At 37.2% G+C, this 20,678-nt stretch overlaps 1 protein-coding gene across 5 annotated transcripts in view; it reads right to left on the bottom strand.

Moving 5' to 3' along the window:
• Positions 1 to 6,450: 6,450 nt before the first annotated feature.
• The window catches only part of FERRY3 (FERRY endosomal RAB5 effector complex subunit 3), a 47,098-nt gene continuing 32,870 nt past the window's right edge, over positions 6,451 to 20,678 (bottom strand). For all 5 annotated transcript variants that reach the window (XM_040462989.1, XM_040462988.1, XM_040462992.1 and 2 more), the window contains 5 exons: positions 19,541 to 19,615; positions 15,753 to 15,955; positions 8,247 to 8,304; positions 7,593 to 7,660; positions 6,451 to 7,001 (listed from right to left, as the gene is read on the bottom strand). In XM_040462989.1, coding sequence (XP_040318923.1) covers positions 6,909 to 7,001; positions 7,593 to 7,660; positions 8,247 to 8,304; positions 15,753 to 15,955; positions 19,541 to 19,615 — 497 coding nt within the window. In that variant the 3' untranslated portion in view covers positions 6,451 to 6,908. The remainder of the gene's footprint in view (positions 7,002 to 7,592; positions 7,661 to 8,246; positions 8,305 to 15,752; positions 15,956 to 19,540; positions 19,616 to 20,678) is intronic.

The following is a 20,678-nucleotide window of genomic DNA, read 5'->3' as shown; positions in this document are numbered from 1 at the left end:
TTTGGGAGTAATATTTGGAATTATGAAATTTGAAGATGTCAACACTCTATAATCCAGCAGTTCCATTCATAGATACATACTCTGGAGAAACTAACACATATGCACAACACCTGTGTGAGAATGTGGTTACTGAAGCACAGTACAAAATGGCACAAATGTGAAAGTAACCTCATTGTGCATCAATAGGAGAATGAATAAATTGGGTTGCAAGTGTATAGTTTAGAGTATTCAAAAATAATATATAGCAGCTAAAATTAACAAACTAGCTCTATCTGTATCAATATGATTAAATCTCAAAAACATGATGTTGGATTTTTAAAAAGCAAGTTGTTGAATAATATGTAGAAAATAAAGCTTTCCATATGATCTTTTGGCACATTTCAATATGACACATTTTATGGCTATACTGTATAGACAAGGCTACACTACACAGATACGAGTTGAAACTATAAATAAACCAATAAGAATGAAAAACAACAACATCAAGAAAGTGGTTATAGGAGAGAGTGATACATTAATAGCAAAAATATTCCCAATTCTTTTCCCCATCCTATGTCCATGTTCTTTACAATGTGACTCCTATAGCCCTTCTCATCAAAATGTGGAGTCTTACCTCACTCCTTGAATAGGGGATGGCTTTGTGACTTGTGTTAACCAGTAGAATGTGGTGGCAGTGTTAGTGTATCAATTCCAAGTCTCAAGAGTCATTACATGATTCCACTCTCTTTTCTAACTTTGCTACTGTTACGTGAAAAATTCTGGGGTAGCCTCCTGGAGGACGAGACCCAGTGAAGGCATGTCCAGTTGCCCTAGCTGAGATCATTCAATTGCAGCCTCAGAACTGACTATTTGACCTACTGAAGTAGGTCTGAAGACTCATGAATGAGTCCAGGTAAGATAAGAAGAATTATAGAGGTGACCCATAGAGCTATGACCAGAAACTGCTTACTGTTTCAGCCAGTAAATTTCAGAGAGGTTTGCTATTCTGTTAGCCAAGATGATTTTTAAAATAAAGAGATGTATTTATTACCCCTTCCCCTGTCACTGCCACCACACGCACAAAGTAGACTAAGTAAACGAGTGATGTCTAAGTTCTAATCCTCTCATCCTCAGGACCTTTTCCCTGTAGCTTTCTAGCATTTAGTCCTTTGCCAGCACTTAATCCTCTGGCTTCAGTCATCTGTAATATAGGAAACTTCTAGTCATCTCACTGACAAGAGAATCATAAGAGATGAACCAGAGAAGCATTATAGGAGTTCTATATGGCTGCTACAGGGCTAGGAGAGTTTAAGTTTTATAACTACTTTATACCATTGTTGTCTAAAATCTAGATTCACCTGATAAAAATGTAATAGTACTTCCTGCTTCACTCAAATACAGGGTTACTTACCTACCTTGTGACTTCCTCCTGACATTATAACCTTCACTGTCCTTTGTTTCTGAAGTTGTTGCTGCCACTGGCACAGGTGGTGTTCTGTCTGCCTGCCAGGAGGATTTGTGCTTGACCTATTGAGTCTAACAAGGGCTCCCAGAGGATACTTACTCAATGCCAGAGAAAGGCAGGGCTAAGCAGCTCTCAAGGGGCTCAACATCCTTCTCAGCCCAATGTATTGCTCATGTTTCTATTTTGACTTCCACAGCACTCTGTGTACACTCTATTTGGCACTGACTGTATACCCTTACTATATGCTGGCTAATACTGTGTTACTATGTGTTCCTTTCTCAACTCAATAAGGCTGTAAACTACTTGAGGACATGATGTTTTAAGTGACTTAGTATCACTACTATCTAGTGAAAGGAAGGAAGGAAAGAAGGAGAAAGGTCAGACAGGAAGGAAGAAAGGAAGGGGAGACAGGAAGGCATGAAGGAAGGATAATAGCAGCAAATATTTATAGAATGACTATATGCCAGGTAGTATGTGCTTTCTTACTTCATCCTTCCAACTACTCAATGAGGTAGATACTATTATTAATTTTTCAGAGCTTACAGACAAGGAAACATGCTTATGGGTGTTAGGTAATATGCTCAATGTGAGAAGCCACAGCATGTCAATCAGGGAGTTGGCACTTGAACCAGCTTTGTTTAACTCTAGAGACTGTGCTCCCCCTCTCTGATGCCATACTGTCATTCTGAGTAGTTTTGAGCACATATTTGCTAATAAAGAAACTAGGAATTCATTATAAAGAAAAAAAAAGGAGCAAAGGATAGAAAGCAGGAGAGAATGAAAGAGGGCGGGAGAAACCCACAAATACAATCTCCTCCTGCAGATATCATATCTAATCTGTGACAGCAGCTTCTGCTTAATTCCTAAACACCCCCAGAAAAGATCTGTTTGCTTCTCTGGTAATACGTTCCATGTTTCATTCCCCATGTGCCAAAGATATCCACAGGTAGCTCTTTACGTGCTCTGGCCTGGGAGAGAACACACACATACAATTGATTCTAGCACTGTGAACACTAAAGGAGGAAATATCGAGCCATTGCTCCTAGAAATACAGGTTCAGGTTCCTGCAAGCCTCGCATTACATTTTTGTGAGTTAATAAACATAAAACCTTTTAAAATGTTTCTTTTTAAAGACACCTTATTTAATATAGATTATTGATGCATTAACAATGAACTCACGACCAACAGTGTTGTAGCTTATGCCTGGACAAAGCTTATGGAACACACACATTTCCTCCATTAGGTACATCACAACCTTTTTAGGCTTGGGAACACTAGATAGCACTTCAGCACTGCATTTGGGGGCCACTGAACAGCAAAATCAGCAACAAAATGCATAAAGGTGTGAAAAACATGACATTAAATAGACCATGAAAAGGACACTTGTTTACGTAATGAGAGCTGACACCAGAAGGCAGAGTGTTAGTGGCCTTGTTCCTCTCAGCTGGGAAGGTGTGTGTCTACTCGAATTTTTCACTCGAGTGCTGCTCAAGTGCTGCCGAAGGTTCTCCCTTTCATTGTGTGGGCCAGTTACAACAGCCACATGACTTGGATTTGATAAAAACCATTGTTTTTGTAAATGACTATGTGCCTTGGCAAGTGCTGTTAATTTTAGAGTTACAAATTTGAGCAAGCAGGTGAAATCATATAGAATCCATGATTAACGATGAGTGGCATGAAATTCAGCCAAATCTTACATTTAGATAGATCAGGAAAAGGACAGCAGGAGAGATCTGGATTGTACTGCACTAACTAGCTGTGTATACTGAAAGGACATGAGCCGGTATTCTTAGTTCTGTAGGTCATTTCAGGAGGCTACTCATCCCTTCGGCTTCACTTGGGATTTCGGCTTGGTCATAGGCATCATCACAGATCACAGAAAAGCTTGCAAAGTCTTATTACGTTAATCAAATAGTTCCTCAAGTCCCACAGCCTTTGTATAGCCTTCTAGCGGCTGAATCTTGCTTAGCACCATGCCTTTGTGTATGGGAGAAACTCAGTAAACACTTGGCATTTATTGAATGGGATTCTTGGGTCAATCTGTCACTCATGTTGCCCTTATCTCTGCCCTCCCTTTGCAATGCACTCATGTAAGTATTTCTGCCCAAAGTTGTGGTTCTCAGCTTGAGGTTCTTGGAATTAGTGGTCCTTTGTGATGTTATTGAGCTATAAAACAAAAAACAAAAAACCTCTCCAAAATACATTTCACTGGGATGAGACCTTACAGGTTAAATAAAACAGCAAGGTTTTTTTGTTTTGTTTTGTTTTTGTTTTTGTGAATTTGCCTGGAACTACACGATAATTCTATGTATTCTATGTGAAAAAAGTATGTATGGGAATTATACAATGATACCTATGTGGGAACACTATGTGTTGCTTGCTAATACTATCACTCAGCTCCACAGATGTCTGTTACAACAACAAAGACTACTGCTCAGATGACTTTGTTTGCTAAGTAAACATTTTCAAAACATTTCAGAGAAATATGGGGGAGCTAATGGAAAGGTTCTTTGATGGTTAAAGGATAGAAAACCAGTGATCTCAGTGGTTCTGAATACATGGCACTTTTGGTAAACAGGTGTAAAACATGTTCTATTCCGTAATAAAACAATTTCTATTTCTGTAACTACTTTTGAGCAAAGCAATCCAGTTTCATCTAAATGGGATAATGAAGTAACAGAAAAGTAATCGTTTTCACCTAGAAACTGAGAAATTGCCAAGACTCCACTCTCTAGGTTGTATCTGTTCTTTTGGACACAGCTCTGCTGATTCTCCTTGGGGCCTCTAGAACAGGAATGTTGCCATGAGTTCATCCTTCCTTTGTGGAACATTTTTTCTCCTTGTGAGAATGAGCCAGCATCTAACCAAAGTGGCACAAATGATGTGTGTACTGTGCCAGTAAGAGATCTGCCAGCTCCCAGGCAAGTGAAGTTGGGTTTCTGTTGAAATTCTTTTTCATGCATTTCTTCCATTCCGGTCACATGGTCGTGCTGAGAACATGACCACAATCAATGGTGAGGTTATAGCTTTACTTGGTTTTGTGCTTTGAGAACAAAAATTGGGGAAGGGGAAGAGCAGTATGGAATGGAGACACCAGGCTCAATGCCTCTGAGTGATTTCCAAAGCATATTTTTAAGGCCTTGAGGCCCATGTTGTCCATCTGTCTTAGGAATACTTAGCTGTTTATGCAAATAGAAAGCTTCATGCTCACTGGAACACTCCTCGCCCATGTTTGTGTTGAGGCCCTCCACCCCTACCCCTAAAAGGCTCTTGTGGTCAGCTTCTCTCAATTTACTGGCCATTTATCAGTGCCTCCCTCATTCTATTTCTGTTCTTATCTTTATCTTAGATCTAGAATTCCCCTTCCATTCTCAACCTAAGGTACTTTCTTCACATCACTCAGGAAGTGCCTGAAACCCCTCCTCTCCACAAAGCTCTCTAGAACACTCAGAAAAAGATCATGATGTCACCTTTCCTGGTCCAAACACAAAACTCCAGACTCTCACCCACAGTTTCACTAAAATCCCCAATAATTAGTACTTTGAATTATATATTTGTTATTAGCTTAGGACTTGGTATGTCTTCATAGCAGTAGTGTATAACATAAGCATTTTCCCAATCTTAACCACTTCCATATATATCAAATTACAGTACAGATGAGAAAAGGATACTTAATATATTTATCTTGATTTCACAGGCCAAATATTACCTTTAATTGTCCTGGGGTGAAAGCCACTACATTATATGGTGGAAAAGGAATAAGTGGGCATTAGCATTCACCAAGTTTCCATAAATGAACACTTACTCCTACCCCCTGACCTCTGGCTGCGCCCCTGTTAGCTGTCCACTTAGCTTAGTTACAGGACTACAATAGAAAGATTCTCCGTTCCTCTTTTTGAATGCCTTTTATTGATCCGACTCCACCCACCTCCAATTTGACCTTTGATATTATGAACTAAAACAGTCTCTGATACTGCTCTAACACACCTCTATTTTCCACCCCTGCCTACCTTGCTTTGCATTAGAATCAGTCTCAGTGATACCAGTGGCGCCTGGAACACAATTTTTTGCTGTGAAAGCAGAATTCCTACCTTTTTCTTGGTGGGATCATCAGGTTCCCTGAAAAATGTGGAGGATGTTAGTGTGTAATGGACAGTCTGGAGTGGGTGTTCTTAGCGTTGTTACTTGGGCAGTCATTTCCTTGAGTAGAAAATCAAGACACATTCCATGTTATGGGAAAGCATTTTGTGTGTCAGAAGAGTTTCTATAAGTTACTACATTTAGGTCTTTAGGTATACTAACAAGAGTGCTTTATGTTCCTTGGAATCAAGATATACCATCTTATCATGATGTCAAACATCCTCCATTTCATTTCACTGGCCGGTTACAACATCCATATAACTTGGATTTGAGGAAACTATTGCTTTTGTAAATGTCTTTGCTTAATGTAGCCACTACTCATAGCAAATGTGTTACAGATGTTATAAAAATGTTGTAGATGGGAGAAATAAGTGACATGTGGCATCTAAGCAGGAAGGAAAGACAATAGAAAAGGAAGACAGAGCAGAGAAAGAAATGGGCACATAGTTATCAAAAATGGAATGCAGGAAGTAGAAGGGTTAAGGAAGCTGAGAATGCAGGAAGCAGGATGGAGAAATAAAAACGATCCTTGTTGTCTGTCATAATGTTGATGAGCACTAAAATCCTGCCAGGTGCTGGTTTAGACTAACTTTTTATTAGGCTTGCAAATAAGCATACTATTTTCCTAGCACATGAAATGTTATTAATAGACAAGGGCAAGGTCAATAATATAGAGAAGATGAGACAGAGGTAAAGAATCCAAAGTCTTTTTCTGACTCATTTCTTTTTCTTCTGACTCTTGTAAAACTTTAGGAAGAGTACAATAAAAACAAGTTTTACAAACAGGAGAATTTAAAAGAATAAGCATGTCTGTTTCATAGGCTTGTGTTTCCACAAAGATTTTCATGAGAAATCCATACTTGAAATGTGTATCTCAACGTCTTTTAATTTTCACTTGGCAAATAAGGTAAAGGGAAGATTTTATTTATATGGCTGATTAAGTCTTGCACTAGATAGGATTCAAACCTTTTGGAAAAGTCAGATGTCTTCATGAAAATGTAATCAACAATCTCCTACATCAAGTGTCCAGATATGATATATAGGATGTTTTAACTTACTAATATTCACAGAGAGGACATAACAGTAGAAAGAAAGATTTCTTTCAAAGAGGCATTTTAAGAGTAAATATATAAGTAAAATGCTGATCACTAGACTATACAGTATATGAATTTTTGGAAGGTTTCACAGACATATATCATGATTTGATTTGTGGCTTGGATTGCAAGTTCTCTTTCCGGGCATCTTTTGCTTGACAGAAGCCCAGCACAGCTCAGGTTCCTGGAGAGTTTGGCAGTCTTCTGCCAGAGTGTCAGTCTCTAAGGGTTCAGTGCTTGGACGTCAGAGTAAGCGTTGATGACACTCGGAAGATCTGGGGGAGCATGTTACTAAGTTGATAGAACATTTCTTCAGAAATACTCTAAGAGGTGAAAAGAAAAGTTCACATCTGTTAAATCATCACTTTTAAAAAAATTTTTAAAGTAACTTGAAATATGGAACTAATCTTGGATATGGAGAGAGATATATGAAAATTCTCTTTCATGACTGAGTTAACCACAGGGTCATGGGGCAGGGGGTGTTTTTCTGGCTCAATCTTCTGAGAATCTATGTTGTTTCTGTCAAATAATAAGTGTGATTGCCAGAAAAATTCCTAGATAGCTCTAGTGTAATCAGTAACAAAAGTACCACTACCTTTGCTAAGCTCAGTACAGAATACAGAATCATTTTCTGCTAATGCCCTTTTACATGGACTCTTCAAGATCTATATAACATAAATGTGGGGAAAAAAACCAAAAGATGAGTCAAATACATTTTTGGCATTAAATAAAAGATCCCTTGAGTGGTAGATGCTGACATCCCTGACAATAAACTAAATGCCTTCATGGCATCCAAACACTTCTCTTAACAAATAGAAAGCTGTTAGTGTTTTTATATTATGTTGAGTTTAGGGCAGTGTGCCTAGCTATATCTAGGAGCAATACTATAGCAAAGATCTATTCACATAACACACCTGTGGTACCAGAAACTGCACCGTCCTGGAAACACCTCCATCCCAAGAAGCCATTTCCATCATGAAACCTAAAATAGAACAACACTTTGCTGAATTATGAATTTTGGTCTTCAAACCTACAAGTCCCTTATGGAAATAAACTGAATTATCATTGTGGGGCTTTGTGTCCTTCTTTTTCAGGTAGCCACTTGTGTGTAGGCGAGCCAAGATCCAAAGACCAGATAAATTTCTACAATCCTTAATTCTCCATGCCAGAGAGGTTTAACATAATTTTGTCAATGTATTCTCATTTAGGATTTCTCAAGTCCTATTTAATCTCCATACAATGAAGCTAAAGCAGGTTATTAAAGATTAATTGAAGATGTGGTTCTATTTTTTTCTTTTTAAGAAAATAAAAAGGCAATAGAGAGCAAGCTATAATCAGAGCAAAATATAAATAACATCCAAATATTCCTGTATTTCAAGAGGGCCAGAGATTTGTTTATTTTATGACTGGAAAAAGATAAGTAAAACATATTTGTTTGTTAAACCACTTTTAACTGAGGTACGAGATGACAGAGGTAATGTTCATATTCTTTCTCCTGGGTTGATCTTGTTTCAATATTTGGGAGTAAGAAATACAGATCATGTTGTTAAATATAAGGTTATGCTCACCTTTGACACACTTGAACACCAGTTCTGCTCTCCTTAAGCACCATGGTATAGTCATTTCCTAAAAACAGAACCAAAACATATCATATGTTTTTAACAGAACTCGGTAAGAAAAAAAAAATCAGATCTTAATTTGTCTATAACATTGACCATCTACTTTGCGAACAGGATCAGGCAACTTTTGGCTAACGTAAGCTGGATTTCTTCTGGTCTTTAGGTATATAACTCCTTATGGCTGTTAGACTATATCTGTGGAATACAAACCAATTTAATTATCCTAGTAAGTGTAATTAAAAAAATTAAACATACCCTTAAAACTTTCTAGAGAATTAATTTTAAAGACAAATATAAATGACATAAGAACCCCAACTACTCTCAACTTTAGCACGAATAACTCCATTAAATTGTATTAATATTTGAACAGTGCATTAAAATGCTTTTATTGTATACATATGAAAGTAACAGAAATAAACATCCCATTCCAGCCACCTACCAAACCAAATGCATTCATTTTTCTAAAAAAAGCCCCCACCCCACGGCTCCATTTTAACAACCGACATGAAAAGACATTTTACTGAGAGAACCTATGACTTTATTTTGAAATGTTTCCTGACCAAATATGGGCTTTCCCCCCTATCATTTAAGGAACTGGATGAATTAGAAGCCTTAAAGAGAGGCAGCTATAGAATCTGATCTTCCAAATACCCCATGTACCTTTATTGAATTTAATCATAATGCTGTCAAACTGTCATGATCTCAAAAGGATTTTTATTTGCTGTCAGTTCAAAATAAACCCTGAATACATTTTTAATCTTTCTACTGGGTGCATTAAATGCAGTACAATAAACAAATAATTTAATAACCAAAAAAAAAAAAAAAAAGAGAAAGAATCACTATTGATACCTTATTATTAACTAAAGTTCACAGTTTATGCAGATTTCCTTTGTTTTTACCTAAGATGTTTTCTGTTCCAGGATCACATCCAGCATACTACCATATATTGAGTTATTATGTCACCTTAGGCCTGTGAGTTTCTCAGACTTCCCTTGTTTTTGAGGAGTCCTGGTCAGGTAATTTATAGGATGTTTTCTACTGGGATTTGTTTGACATTTTTCTCATAGTCAAAATGAAGCTATTGGTTTTGGTGGAAAGACAAAAGAGGTAAGGTGCCATTTTCATAACATAATTATGTTACGATCTCAGAGTTTGTGGGTTCAAGCCCCGTGTCTGAGCTGTCAGCTCAGAGCCTGGAGGCTGCTTTGGATTCTGTGTTTCCCTCTCTCTTTCTGTCCCTCCTCTGCTTGTGTTCTCTCTCTCTCTCTCTCTCTCTCAAAAACAAATAAATAAACATTAAAAAAAAAAAAAAAGGAAACAATCCCATTTGCACCACAAACTGTAAGATACCTAGGAATAAAGCTAACCAAAGAGGTAAAAGACCTGTGCTCTGAAAACTAGAAAACACTGCTGAAGAAATTGAAGAAGACACAAAGAAATGGAAAGATATTCCATACTCATGGATCAGAAGAACAAATACTGCTAAAATGTCTATACTACCCAAAGCAATCTACACATTTAATGTAATCCCTACCAAAATACCACCAGCATTTTTCACAGAGCTAGAACAAACAATTCTAAAATTTATATGTATACATATATGTAATGAAACATTCCTCAGCCATAAAAAAAGAATAAAATCTTGCCATTTGCAACAACATGGATGGAGTCAGAGAAAGACAGTCAGAGAAAGACAAATACCATATGTTTTCACTCATATGTGGAATTTAAGAAACAAAACAAATAATCATAAGGGAAGAAAAGAGGCAAACCCATAAATGACTTTTTTAAATAATTTTTTTAAGTTTTATTTATTTATTTTGAGAAAGAGATAGCATGAGTGGGGCAGGGGGAGAGAGAGAGAGGGAGAGAGAGAATCCCAAGCAGGCTCCACACTGTCAGCACAGAGCCTGATGTGGGGGTCAAACTCATGAAATCATGAGATCATGAAACCAAGAGTTGGAGTCACCCAGGCACCCCTTTTTTTTTTTTTAAAGTTTATTTATTTGTTTTGAGACAGAGAGATCGGGGGAGAGAAGGGGAGGAAGGGGAAAAGAGAGTGAGTCCCAAGCAGGTTCTGCACTATCAGCTCAGAGCCCAACATGGGGCTCGAACCCATGAACCATGAGATTGTGGCCTGAGGCAACACCAACAGTCGGATGCTCAACTGAATGAGCCACCCAGGTGCCCCAAGAAAGACTGTTAACTATAGAGAACAAACTGATGGTTACCAGAAGAAAGGTACGGGGGGATGGGTTAACTGGGTGATGGGTATTAAGGAGAGCACTTGTTGTGATGAACACTGGGTGTTGTATGTAAGTGTTGAATCACTAAATTGTACACCTGACTAATATAACACTGCCTGTTAACTAGAATTTAATAAAAACTTAAAAAATTTAGAAAAAGGAAACAAAATTCCAACAGCATTTCTCACAGAGCTAAAATAAACAATCCTAAAATTTGTATGGAACCACAAAAGGCCCTGAATAGCCAAAGCAATATTGAAAAAAGAAAAACAAAACTGGAGGTATCACAATTCTAGACTTCAAGTTATATTACAAAGCTGTAGTGGTTCAAGACAGTATGGTATTGACACAAAAACAGACACATAGATCAATGGGACAAAATAGAAAGCCCAGAAATAAACCCACAACTATATGGACAATTAGTCTTTAGCAAAGTAGGAAAGAATATCCAATGGGAAACAGACAGTCTTTTATTTTATTATTTTTTTTTATTTTTTTTTTCAACATTTATTTATTTTTGGGACAGAGAGAGACAGAGCATGAACGGGGGAGGGGCAGAGAGAGAGAGAGACACAGAATCGGAAACAGGCTCCGGATTCTGAGCCATCAGCCCAGAGCCCGACGCGGGGCTCGAACTCACGGACCGTGAGATCGTGACCTGGTTGAAGTCGGATGCTTAACCGACTGCGCCACCCAGGCGCCCCCAGACAGTCTTTTAAACAAATGGTGTTGGGAAAACTGGACAGCTACATGCGAAAGAATGAAACTACACCACTTTCTTACACCAATATGCAAAAATAAACTCAAAATGGATTAAGGAACTAAATGTGAGACCTGAAACCAAAAAATCCGAGAAGAGAGCTCAGGTAGTAATGTCTCTGACATCGGCCATAGCAACATCTTTCTAGATATGTCTCCTGAGGCAAGGGAAAGAAAAGCAAAAATAAACTATTGGGACCACATGAAAATATAAACTTCTGCACAGCAAAGGAAGTAACCAACAAAACTAAAAGACAACCTATTAAATGGAAGAAGATATTTGCAAATGACATATCTGATAGAGGGTTAGTATCCAAAATATATAAAAAACTGATATAACCCAGCACCCCAAAAAAACAATAATCCAATTACAAAAGGGGCAGAAGACACAAATCGATATTTCTCCAAAGAACACACACAGATGGCCAGCAGACACGTGAAAAGATGCTCAACATCACTAATCACCAGGGAAACGCAAATCAAAATCACAATGATACCAACTCACACTTGTCAGAATGACTAAAATAAGTTCAAGAAACAAGTGTTGGTGAATAGATGGAGAAAAAGGAACCGTCGTGCACTGCTGGTGAGAATGTATGCTGGTGCAGTCATTGTGGAAGACAGTATGGAGATTTCTCAAAAAATTAACAATAGAATTATCACATGATCCAGTAATCACACTACTGGGTATTTACCCAAAGAATACAAAAACACCAATCCTAAGGATATATGTATCCCTATGTTTACTGCAGCATTATTTACAATAGCCAAGCTATGGAAACAGCTCAAGAGTCCATTGATTGATGAATGGGTAAAGAAGAAGTGGTATATATACACAATGGAATATTATTTAGCCAAAAAAAGAATGAAATCTTGCCATTTTCAATAACATGGATTGATCTAGAGAGTATAATGCTAAGTGAAATAAGTCATAGAAAGACAAATACAATATGATTTCACTCATATGGAATTTAAGAAACAAAACAAATGAAAAAAGGAAAAAAAAACCCAGACAAACCGAGAAACAGACTCTATAGAGAAACTATAGAGAACAAAGAGATGTTTACCAGAGGGGAAGGCAGTGGGGGTGAAATAGGTGAAGGTGATTAAGAGTACTTATCATGATGAGCACTGAGTAATGTATAGAGCTGCTGAATCACTATATTGTACACCTGAAACTAATACAACACTGTATGTTAACTCTGCTGCAATTAAGATAACAAAATGTCAACTGTGGTTACAATTACAGACAATACTTTCTAAAAAGAAAATGGCCATACTTCGACTACTCAACTTGAATCTTCTGATTAGGATAAGGTTGAACTGCAATGGTGATTAAGATTTAGTTGGTAGATGTCTTGAAAGTTAGATATCAGAAATATTTTCTGAGTTTATGCACCCATGGGAGAAACTGAAAAACTATTCTTTACTCTCAAGTATGTGCCTCTGAGGTATCTGACCTACTCCTATTAATCAGTTTCTCAGCCATTACCTGAAGGTGAGGAACAGTCTGGCTATCTCATTTTTCGCATTCAAAAACAATCACTTTGGGAAACTATTTGGTTGTATATACCAAAGATAAACATATGCATGCCATGACATCTAACAATTCCATCCCTAAGTATATATCTAACAGAAATATATGTACTAGAATGTTCATAGCAGCATTAGTAATAATAATCAAAACCTAGAAACTAACCAAATGTCCATAAATAGTAGAATGGCTAAATAATTGTCTAGTCACACAGTGGAATAATATATAACAGTGTGAATGAACAATCTATAACCACAGACAATAATATGAGTAAATTTCACAAACATAATTATTGAGCGAAAGAAGCCAGATACAGCAGTATGTACTACAGAAACAAGCCTAAGTAATCTATGCTTTTCAAAATGAAAAAAATGGTTACCCTCATGGAAAGAGTGTGGTTTATGTGACTGGAAGGCGGCATGAAGGTGGCTTTTTGGGTGGTGTAATGTTCTGTTTTATGATCTGGGTATTGGTTACATGGGTGTTTAGTTTGTGAAAATTTGAGCTATATGCTTATGTATACTTTTCTATATGTGTACTATATTCTAATACAAATTTAAAAACAACATCTTCATCAACCACAGTTATAATAACTAAACCCTAAGTCCCAAATTATTCAACTGGTTAACAGTAAAAAATAAAAGGAAATCAGGAACTCTGGATTCTTGGCCTGCAGATTCATTGTACATCTATTAGGTTAGATTGGTTCCAGTACCTTCAGATCACAAAGATCTACAGAGATAAACTGGTGAAATCAGGATGTCTTTCTTCCTACTGATAGAATATTTGTTCTTTTCCTTTTTTTCTTTTTTGAACACTGCAATTAATTTCTACAGCTCTACCACAGAACATGGGCTGTGGCAGACATCATCCTCATTCCTGTGCACACACTAAAATGTGGTAACTGAGTGTCTAGAAACTGTTTTGTTAGAGGAAGTAAACAACACTTGAAAATGCTCTGGGGCCCTTGCATGAAAGCTAAAGCAAAGATTAACTGTATATCCTGTGCAGTGTTGTCTGAGTTCGTAGAATAAACCTCCTGACCCGAATGGATGTTTAAATACAACAAATGGGAGGATCGTGGCTCAATATACTTTTGTGAATTAAAATGGACACTTTGGAAACAAACTTAATGTCCTGCAGCTGGCTGTCCCAATTTAAAACATGTAACTTTTGTAACATTGTGGGAGAGGGAATGCTAGTAGTATCAGATGTCTGGAAGTAAATCCAAACTTAGTGACTTTAGGAAATACTGTTTTTGAGGTTGTTTCCCACCTACATATAACCATTTTTATAAACTGGTTAACCAGGAGTCCAGCTGCAGGAATGTTTGGATGTTTCCTTGCAGCTGGAATTCATCACAAACTTTTTGTTATTCTCCAAAGACTTTTATAGATGGACTAGTTAGTGACGATAACTTAACAGTGGCTAAAAATTCCTGATGGAATTAAAGCTTTATAAAGTGACAGTCGAAAAAATCCCAAACAAACCACGTTTGTCAATCTCTCCTGATACCATATTAGGTATAACTGAGGCTACAGAAGTGAGCGGAATGAGAAGTTAGGCAGTCTGATGCAGCTCTCAGGATGGAGCCAGAATTCTCTTCATCGAAACAATGTGTCTGATGAAAATAAAAATGGGCTGAAAGGGGAAAATCATGTAAAATCACCTCATCTTACCTGGAATTCATTTTGTGTGCTTACATAGGGTATTGCATCTAAAATGAAGCCTTTGCTAATGAGTCTAAGTGTTTTGCTCTAAAAAGTAGCATTTATACATACCCTTTACTTTGGGAAATACCTTTTAATAATCAATGGCCAAACTTCCTTCCTGGCATTCAGGATTTGCATTAAGCCATTTTGCTTAAAAAAAAAAAAAAAAAAAAAAAAAAAAGAAGCCACCTCAAAACCAGCAGGCACCAAGTTGATGACATGGGCCTTTCATCACCAGGTTGACCACTGGCTCTCCCAGAAGGACTTGCCTACATCCACTGTGCTGAAGCTACTTTGTTTCTCCAGACTATTGAAAGTTGACCTTTTAGTCTTTGTATTATCTCTTCAGCTTATCCCCTCTAACCAGTTTGTATGTGGATGAGAAGGAAAACTGGAGAGAAAGCAGTCATGGAAAGATTTTTTTTTTTCCAAATATACAATAATGCACAGTACATAATAAAACGAGTGAATGGTTATGCCACATTTTAATTGTAGAAGCCAATACTTGAACTGCCCAAAGAGCATCCTTGGGAGAATGTTAAAACGAGGCTGGCTTCTTCTTGTCATCTAGCATCTCCTTCTATTGCCTATTAATGCATACTCAGAGAATGCAAACTAACTTTTTAAAATTTATTTATTTTGAGAAAAATAGAGAGAGTGGGAGGAGCAGAAAGGGAAAGAGAATCTCAAGCAGGCTTTGCACTGTCAGCGCAGAGCCCGACATGGGGCTTGAACTCACACACCAACTGTGAGATCATGACCTGAGCCAAAATCAAGAGTTGGACACTTAACCAACGGAGCCAGTCAGGCGCTGCAACCCCCACCCCCAAGAATGCAGACTAATTTTAATCTTAGTGTAAGCCAAATATAAATGTGGAGAGAAATCTAATGCCACTTAAGACAAAAATGGAGGAAGAGGGAGAGAAGGGGGAGGAGTAAGGGCATATGCCTTATCCAAAGCTAAAGATGACTTTATTTTCTCGTTTGTGTACTGTAGGATAAACCCAGAATTCTCTGAACATAAATGGTTAAGGATTATTCATTGGTTTGTATCATCTGTCACTCAATGCTATTAACCAGATAGGAGATACAAAAGTGCATTAGTTTTTAAAAAGTGCTTTTAAAATGTAAAGTGGATTTTATTATTATTACATATTAAGGGTTAACATATTTATAAAATTATGGTATTTTTGTATCTGCTTACCTCTGACATATCATGCACCAGCAAGAGAGGTATGCTTATTGTTGTGATGTCATGGGTACAGCAAACCTTGAGTATATTTCGGAGTCCCATAATGGCAGGATCTCGAGCAGTGATGTTTCCCGATTTCACATTGTCATCCACACAAAGGTGGAAAGCAACATGTATTTCAGAGAGATTAGAATGCCGTGTAATATAAAATTCTCCTGTGAACACCAAATGCAATCATGATTTTCAAATGCATCAATCGCTTTCAGCAATAGGGTTTATAAATAACTATAATTAGGGAAGTCAATGAGCTGAACTAGTAGAGATATATCAGGAACCTATATGTTGAGCTCAGGAAACAAATATGGCCATTGCTCCTTAATTCTTGGAAAGAAGGTGATAAAAAAAAAAAAGAGACAATAGCCAACTTTGCATAGGTTCATAAACTGGTATGAAGTGATCACCAAGTAGTAAGTAAATCAAATGAGTACTCACATCTATTTTGATGTAAATGCTCAAAATGTCCTACTTAACTCAAAGTGAATATGTAAAAACAGGTTGATTACCTGTCTTGCACATACCCTAAAGCAGCAATTCTCCATCTCAGTTTATGGATCTAACCTCCCTCCAGTTAGTGGCACGGAACAGAAACATAGAAATTGCCCTTAACTACTTTATCTCAGTATCTATTCCCTAATCCACAATACCCTTCACCATCAACTACTTTCAGTAATACCTCCAACAATTTTCTCAAATCTGGGATACTCAATTTATTGCTATTACCCTAGCTCGAGCTACCATCATCTCTCACCTAGGTTTTTGTCATAGCCTCTTAATTAATCTCTCTGCTCTCAGTCTTGCCTACCTACAAACCATTTCCACATTTGCGGCCAAAACAATTTCAGTATAAATCAGATTATATCGCTCATCTACTTCAAATCATCCAACAGGCTCACACTTCATTCAGAAAACAAGCCAAGCCCCTTACTGTGATCTGCACAGCCTATATGATCTGAACACTGCCCATCTTTCTGACATCTATTGTCTCACCCTCTCTTCCTGCCCAGCCACACAGGCTTTTTTAAAGTTCTTCAAACACGTAGAACTTGTTCCCAAATTAGGGCTACCTCATCGAAGTTTTCCCCCAAGATTCTTATATGGCTGACTTCTTTTCACCAAAGATGCCTCAGATCAAAGATCACCTCCTCAGAGAGATCTTCTTTGACAATCCTATCTGATAGGATACTTCTCACATATTCTCCTTTACATTGTTCTGTTTAATTTTCTTCTCAGCACTGAAATTCTTTATTTGTTTGAGATTAAAGAGACCATTGTTTATGCTCAACAACTACAGGGATTTTGTCTATCTTGTTTAATGTTCTATCTCCAGCACATAGAATGGTTCCTGGTACATAGGAGGTACCTAATAAACAATTGTTGAATGGCTGGATGAACAAATGATTATAGACTGAATGCTGGAGCAGCATTTATCAAACCTTAGAATTCATGCTTCTTATAATTACTCCATTTTGTATGGAGCCACACTAGCCATCAGCCTGTACATTCTGCAGTTTCTGTCAAAATAAGTATATAAAATATACAAGCATATGAAGAATATGTTTTTACAAATACACATGCTTCCTTGGAAACTCTGATATGAAAATTCTAGGAAAGCTTTGCTCTTCTAAGTACTACACTTTCATCACTAACCCATGCCTTCACAAATTCTGCTTCCACTTGCTTCAAAGTCATTACCTTAGGATTTTATTTATAAATACATGTATGCTTAAAAGTATTTGATATACTTTAGCATAGTGTTAATTCATTTGTAGTTACCAGTGTTGGTAAGCTATACCTATAGATGCTAGTGACAGGTCCCATGCAAAGGTCTTTTTTTTTTTTTTGACTTAACTAGACAAAAAAATAAATAAATAAAAAATTTAAAAAAGGAAAATTGTGTGGTGGCAAGTATAGTTGTGATTTCCTTGGAAGGCAATATAAGAGGCAGACTGTTTATCAGAAACCTGGCAGACTGTATGAGACAATATCCTTCCGGGCCCAGTGAAGTGCATTACCCCCTCAACTCCTACTGATAATTTAGATGAGGGAAGTCACAGCATTAAATATGGGCTGCGGTCCAGCAGTGAGGCAGATGACTTAGTGAACAAGTCAGGTGCTCCTAATCCCCAAATTGGCACTGCTTTGTTTGACCTTACATGACTTGTCTCTTGGCCTCATTTTACCCAGTACTGAAATGGGGGTCATGGAGCGGGCAATGGTAATCAAAATAAGATGATACAGAAGAAAAAGGACTAGACTGGGTATTAAGATCGGATCTCTAGCCTTTATTGGCTGAGTTGATCTTGGGCAAATAAATTCAATTTCAACTCTGTACTTTGTATAAGAAATGCAAAAAATTATGCCTGACTGCTTTCCTTATAAAGTTGTTGTGAGAATTAGAGGATATAAACTGTAAATACTTAGGTAATGATCAAGTAAACCTACTGGTGAAAATATATAAATAAAACTATTTTCCTTTGCAACTTAAAAACTTAAAAGCATTTGTGACTTGGGTCTTTCTTCATCTCCTGTAAACTTTCTGGCTGTGCAGGCATCTCCTAACTACATGGAAATTCAGATGCTGTTAGCATATCTAACTGAATAGTTTGATACCCGTTTCTAATGCGGACTATGACATAGTCTCCTGATTTGGTAGTAATAATGCAATACTAACTTATAGGCTTTTCCCAATAAGGAGCAATGAAGGAAATAAATATAGCAAGAAAGAAGTAAGTTGAAAAAACCCCCACACATCAGTACCTCCGGAATAGATAATAAGATTGGCACATTTTAAGAAAGCCACAAAATATGGATGATTTAAATTAGGGATCTGTGAAGAGAAATATAATAAATCCTGTCTCAATGAAGGTATTTTTAGATAGAGAGGAGGACAGTTTCCTGTTCCACAAAGTGGAGGAAACAGCGTGTGGTGATGCAATCCTGCCTCTAACATTACCCACGAAGGTAGGATATCTGAAGGTGGGAGGAAATTCGGAAGCTGATGACCACAAGCTAACTGCCTGGGACTGACAAGACGAATACCAGAAAGGGGCGTGCTACCTGCTTACATTAAATGGAATGTGACCTACATGGGAGAAAATCTGGGGCAGAAAACGTGAGGAAACAACCTATTGAGGAAAATGCAAGCTTGAAATGATTAAAAGCTTACAAGATTTCATGCTTGTGAACAGATACGTCTTCCTTGTCATACCCTGTCATATAAACACCACTAAGCATCATCAGAATGAATTCAATCTGGAAGAGGGCCTGAATTTCCAGTTGATAAACAATATGCCAAAAAATAATAAAGGAAATCAAAGAAATGGGAAACAGGAAAATTTATGGGGAAGTGGAAATAAGAAATTATATGACTCATGTTCTGTCTACAAGTTCAACTCTTTATATCTCTAGTATTGTTTGTATTTCAGAATAAAAATGACTTCTTGGTTCATTTAAGGAACAATATATAACAGAAGAAATTTAAAATAGCAAATATGAGTAAACTTTTGCAACTTTGAAAAATTTTTCTTGTATGGATCTAGCAAGTCAGTACTAGTATGAGAATAAAGATTTAAATTGCAGAACATCTGTGAAAGCATATTATGTAGATACAATGTTGTTTCAAAGTAACACATTGACAAACTTTTTATAAGAACTTAAATTTCAGAACTTGTATTTCAAATCTACGATCTCCATGTATGTGATTCTTAGAAAACTGCAATTTCAAGTAAAATACCACTTACCAGGTAAAATATTTAAATAGATCCTGTCAGAATTTTTAGCCTTATCGTCACTTCCTCCATTTCGGTTTCCAGAATCTATTCATAAGATAATGCAACATGAAAGAACATACAACCTATGAGAACACATTACTTCTAGTACTCCCCAATCAATCACAATAACAGCAAAAATGTTCTAAGGATAGCTAGTTGCCAGGCATTCTGACATACGTTTTACATGCACAGTCTCATTTAATTCTTACAAAACCCCTAAAACCACAGCCTTACAAGGTAGGTACTATTACTGTCTTCATTGTATATGTGAAGGAACAGAGGCTTACATAAGTTAAGTAACTTAGCCAAAGATTCACAGTTAAGTGGTAGAACCAGGTCTTGAACTCATATACCCAGAGTCCAAATCCTATGGTCTTAACCACATTATACTTGCCAGCACCCTATTTTTCATCGGGAGGTTCAGGGCACTAAATTAACTACACATAAAACAACTTCGTTAAATAGTTGTAGTGTGGCCATCTTTATTTTTAGATTCTGAGTCACTGTTGTTGATATAACTTGTCCAGGACTCCAAGCAAATGGCGAGTAGTACCAGGAATCACTTGATATATAGCCCATTCTGCAATCTGGGGTTACTTCTTATCCACACCATATACAATGTATTTCAAACAGATATGTGAGACTTTGTTTCAAATGGAACATTTTTTAAAATATAATTTATTGTCAAATTGGCTAACACACAGTGTGTAAAGTGTGCTCTTGGTTTTTGGGGTAGATTCCCGTGGTTTATCGCTTACATACGACACCTAGTGCTCATCCCAACAAGTGCCCTCCTCAATGCCCAAATGGAAGATTGTTTATTAGGTATTCAATAGTTAATCTTTTTTTCTAGAAGGCATGATATTATTTAGAAGGATAAATATTGGTAAAATAAGACATTGCAACTGACCGTACATTATTATACTTGGACACACATTATTTTATACACGTACATCTATTTTTAACAGATTTCTTATAAAATTCAGGGCACCTGGGTGGCTCAGTCAGTTAGGCGTCTGACTTTGGCCCAGGTCATGATCTAGCAGTCTGTGAGTTCGAGCCTAGCCTCAGGCTCTGTGCTGACAGCTCAGAGTCTGGAGCCTGCTTC

This window comes from Herpailurus yagouaroundi, unplaced genomic scaffold (assembly GCF_014898765.1).
Source record: "Herpailurus yagouaroundi ecotype Mexico unplaced genomic scaffold, PumYag 355, whole genome shotgun sequence".
In the NCBI taxonomy this organism is placed as follows: domain Eukaryota; kingdom Metazoa; phylum Chordata; class Mammalia; order Carnivora; family Felidae; genus Herpailurus; species Herpailurus yagouaroundi.
Note: the sequence above shows the minus strand (reverse complement) of the source record. Positions and strands in the feature narration are given on the sequence as shown.